Source organism: Rhincodon typus, chromosome 10, assembly GCF_021869965.1.
Source record: "Rhincodon typus isolate 14 chromosome 10, sRhiTyp1.1, whole genome shotgun sequence".
Taxonomy (NCBI): Eukaryota; Metazoa; Chordata; class Chondrichthyes; order Orectolobiformes; family Rhincodontidae; genus Rhincodon; species Rhincodon typus.
In genome coordinates this window covers 65788238-65792897 of record NC_063341.1, presented here as the reverse complement: position 1 = coordinate 65792897, position 4660 = coordinate 65788238, and the positions used below count along the sequence as shown (strand labels likewise).

Genomic DNA, 4660 nt, shown 5'->3' with positions numbered 1-4660 from the left:
CGGCCTGCTGTGTTCATCCAGCCCTGCACCTTGTTGTCTCGGAATCTCCAGCATCTGCAGTTCCTAGTATCTCTGATCCAAAACAATCTTCTTAGCTCCTCAGAGACAGCAGGAACTGCAGATGCTGGAGAATCCGAGACAACAAGGTGTAGGGCTGGATGAACACAGCAGGCCGAGCAGAAAGGCTGACGTTTCGGGCCGAAACCCTTCATCAGAAAAGGGGGTTCTGAAATAAATAGGGAGAGAGTGGGAGGCGGATAGAAGATGGATAGAGGAGAGGATAGGTGGAGAGGAAACAAACAGGTCGAAGAGGCGGGGATGGAGCCAGTAAAGGTGAGTGTAGGTGGGGAGTTAGGAAGGGGATAGGTCAGTCCAGGGAGGACGGACAGGTCAAGGGGGCGGGATGAGGTTAGTAGGTAGGAGATGGGGATGGGGCTTGAGGTGGGAGGAGGGGATAGGTGTGAGGAAGAACAGGTTAGGGAGGCAGGGCTGGACTGGTTTTGGGATGCGGTAGGGGCAGGGGAGATTTTGAAGCTTCAGCCTACTTGACGCTTCTTTATTTCCCCCTCTTACAAAGTTATTCGTGAGCGAGTACCTACGGGACATGGTCATGCCTTGTCTACGCATCTCTGTATTGAAGTTTCCTTTTTCGCTTATTGTTTTGTTGGGGTGTTTTTTTTTGCTGGTCGGCCCATTATTCATTTGTCGAGATTGCCCGGCATTGTTTTTGAGGAGTAGAGGAGCAAACCGTGCAGGATTAAGCGCTCAAACGGGGAACACGTCATCTATGACTAAGTTGTCCATTTTTTTTGCGATGATCGTTATCAGCGAGGCAGAGGTTTTTGCTCTTTACAGAGAGCATGAGTGAACGGCCTGCGGATTACAATTCTAATAATCTCCAAGAAAAATGGTATTCTGGCCATTTTACGCCCGGCTCGGGTGACGTCACAACCGAAGGCGTGTCATGGCGACGGGCGGCGCCGTTATCGTCAGCAGCTCATTTCAGGTGCGGGTGGGCTTGGGTATATGGTCACTGTCAGCCCTCCCAACACATCATCATCCACCGAAACCTAGCTCCAAGCACTTGAATTCCCACAGCACAGCTAATGGAATGAGGCGAAGGGTGGGTTTTACACTCTGCTGTCACAGGAGGTGCCAGGCTCCGTGGCTGGGCCCAGGCGCACCTTTGGACCTTGGTAGCTGGTGAGCCCTCACTTCACTTACAGCAGTGGTGTCCATGTGGAGGGTACAATCACCCACCTCTAATAAATAAGACTGTGACATTAAACAAGTGGTGCAAGTCTGCCTATCAAACATCTACTGTAGAAGTGGGATTGAAAATCTTTCTGTACGGAAACCTCAAGTTAAAATTTTTAAAGGATATTTTGTATTGTTGGCTAAGTCTTTACGGGGTTTTTTTTAGCAATGCATTTTATTTTCATGATGTCCATTAGCGGCCTGAAGCCCTGAGACAACCCTATCTGTCTTAATGTACATTATAAACATGTATCATGTTTGCATTGTTCAATCTGACCTATGCCAATAACAATCATGTTACATCAGTTACTGTGCTACTCTGAATTTAAAGAAAGAGAAAAATATTAAGAATTAGACCACTTTATTAAGCCTGATTTGTCTTTGCTTTATTTTATTTGTAAATAAATCTATGGACCCTGAGAATGTCAATTTTAGTACTGAAAATTTGTATTCCAGAACTAGACATGCTCCTAGCCAAGCTGTTCAATCACAAGTACAAAACTGCCCAGGTATCTCCTGTCAACAGAAACCAGGTTAAATCAAGTCCACTGAATTGCCACCCAATCATCAGTCTGCTCTAAATCATGAGTAAAGTGATGTAAATATGTCAACAGTGACATTTTCAGCATTTAGTTTAGGTTTATCACGGTTGCAACTCCATACTGCATTTCAGTCTTGTGTAGCTCCAATGACACTCTTTAGTTTGACGTAATCCAAAACAAGTAACCCATTCGACTCATACTGACCACCGATTTTAAATATTCAATCCCTCAACAGCACAGTGCAGTGGCAGTACCCTCTACAAGGTGGACTGCTGCAATCTGCAAAGATTCCTTCAGTCAGATCTGTCAAACCTGTGACCTCGACTGCCTCAAGGGTCAAGGAAAAAGAGCAGCAGATACATGGGAATTACACCACTTGCAAAGTCTTCCTCCAGGTCACACACTGTCCTGACAGATCTGATGTCTGAAATGTAGCACCCTCGGGACCAAGATCATGCTGGATTTCAGATTTTCTTTGATTTTGGATTACCTTCAATTAGATTGGAGGATAAACTCGTTTTTTGCTATCATAAAGGTTCATGCTTTTCATAACTACCTTGCAGCATTTGATGGACTTCTGCAGTTAATTTAGGTACGTCAGGTATTATTGGCAGTCTTAATCGCAGACTTTTAGTTCAGTTTTTTTGCATTAACTAACCATATTTTTGTACAAATGCTTCAAATTACTTTGCACTAGTATGATAATGAATTTAAAAAGTGTTAATATTTACATTTAGAACAACCGTGTTTCATTGTTCCACAAACCTTTGGGTGGATTATTTTGATTTTCACTCATTGATAAATGCAGTAATTTGCTTTTTGTTTTTTTTCTAGCATCATGAAGTGATTTCTTCTTTGTCTAATCAGCAGCAACGAATTAGGTTCTCTGATTCTGTGATACCTGGATCAATCATTTTCCCACTTTCTGGTACAAATAACAACTGATAGTTTATTGTATATCTATGGAACTATGTTAGTAATTCCTATTAAAAAGTACAGTATACACATTTCCATTGTGTGCTGGTGTAACAGCCCATGGTATTGACGGTAGACAGTATTCCATCATACTGTTGACTTGTGCTTTGTAGATGGTAGCATACTTCATGGAGTCAAGAGGTGAATTACTTGCCATATAAGTGTCTGAACTGTCCTTGTTGTGATGATAATGTGGGAATGCAAAGAGAAGCCGTTTGGATATTTTCTAATCAATCTGTTCAGAGATACTAATACCTCTGGAGCAGATGGGACTTGAACTTAGGCTCCCTGGCTCAGAGGTAAGAACATCACGGCTGCACCACAAAGCCCCTTAAGAGAAGCCCTTTTTAAAAGGCATATCTATTTTCTAATCAACTTTTTCAGAGGTGCTATGACACATCTCTGGAGCAGCTGGAGCTTGAACCCAGATGACCCAGCTCAGAGGCTGGGACGCTACCACTGCGGCACAAGAACTCAAGAGAAGGATTTTTTTTTAATACCTAGATGTACTATCACACACAACTGAGCGATGTTCCCATCACCAAAATCACTAGAACTCTTTAAATTATTTTTTCCTGCTTAAACTAGTAACAGCCACCAGAAAAGATACCCGTGTAACCAATTAAATATTTACACGCAAAGCTCATGAGAGAAGCCATTTACTACAATTAGATGGATAGGAACCAAGTGAATGCAGTTCCATTCAGCTGGATGATGGTGAAGAGACATTGGAGGAGGATGGTGTTGTCAAATGTGTCAAAGGTTGCAAAGAGGTATTGAAGGGGGAGGAGGAATAGTCTACTTTCATTTTAGTCACAAAGGATAACATTTGTAATTTTGTTAAGAACAGTTTTGATAAAGAGCAGGGACAGAGAGCTGAATGAAGGGGAATTTGAAATTCTGAAATTTCAGGAAAGGTGGTATATGTTAGGGAGTTGACAACATGTTTGAGGACTGGGACATGCTTATTAGGAACAGTGAAGAGGCTGGGACTTTTTTCTCCAAACAAAAAAACCTGTCAGAATGAGAGGTGAATTGGTGGGGTAATTGTACAGAAAATGATTTCACTTGTTAGCCATTCAAAAAAAATCAAGATTACAAATATAGCATAGCCACCAATAATTCTAATAGGGAATTCAGAAAATTGTTTTAACCAAAGAGTGGCAAGAATATGAAATTTGTTACAAAGTGTTGAGTCAAATAGCACAAATGAATTTAAGGAGAAGCTAGACAAGCATGTAAGAGAAAAAGGAACCGAAGGTTAGCTGTTACTGTATAATGAAATAGGGTTGGAGGAGATTGCGGTGGAACAGAAATACCAGCAAAGATCAGCTGGGCCAAAGTGGCCTGTTTCTATTCTGTACTTCTTTTTGCTTCTTCTGCATATTACTTTAAATCTGTGCCATCTTATTCTCAAACAGGTGGGAACGGGTTTTCAGATGCCTCATGATTTTGAAAACTTTATCAAATCACTGAGCCTTCCCTGCTCCAAGGAAAACAGTCCTACCTTCTCCAATCTGTCTTCCTAATGTTTTTCATTCTGGAATCATTCTTGTAAACCTCTTCTGCACTTTCTCTAATGCACTCGCATCCTTCCTAAGCATGGTACCCAGAAAAGTACATAATTATCCAACCAAGTCTAACTAGTGTCTTATACAAATTCAGCATAACTCCCTCGGCCTTGTATTCTACTCCCTTATGTACACCTGTGCCCCTCTGCTCCTGCACATCCTTGAGGAGTAGGAGAAACCAAAAGAACTGCAGATGCTGTAAATCAGGAACAAAAACGAAGTTGCTGGAAAAGCTCAGCAGGTCTGGCAGCATCTGTGAAATAAAAAAAGAGTTAACATTTTGGGTCCGGTGACCCTTCCTCAGAAGTTCTGAGG

General features: G+C 42.0%; 1 protein-coding gene across 1 annotated transcript in view; it reads left to right on the top strand.

Annotated features, from left to right (window-relative positions):
- The first annotated feature begins 964 nt into the window (after positions 1–964).
- LOC109931117 (protein SPO16 homolog) overlaps positions 965–4660 on the top strand; it is an 8969-nt gene continuing 5273 nt past the window's right edge. The window contains exons 1-2 of the mRNA XM_020530450.2: positions 965–1006; positions 2634–2727. Of these exons, the coding sequence (XP_020386039.2) occupies positions 965–1006; positions 2634–2727 (136 nt within the window). The remainder of the gene's footprint in view (positions 1007–2633; positions 2728–4660) is intronic.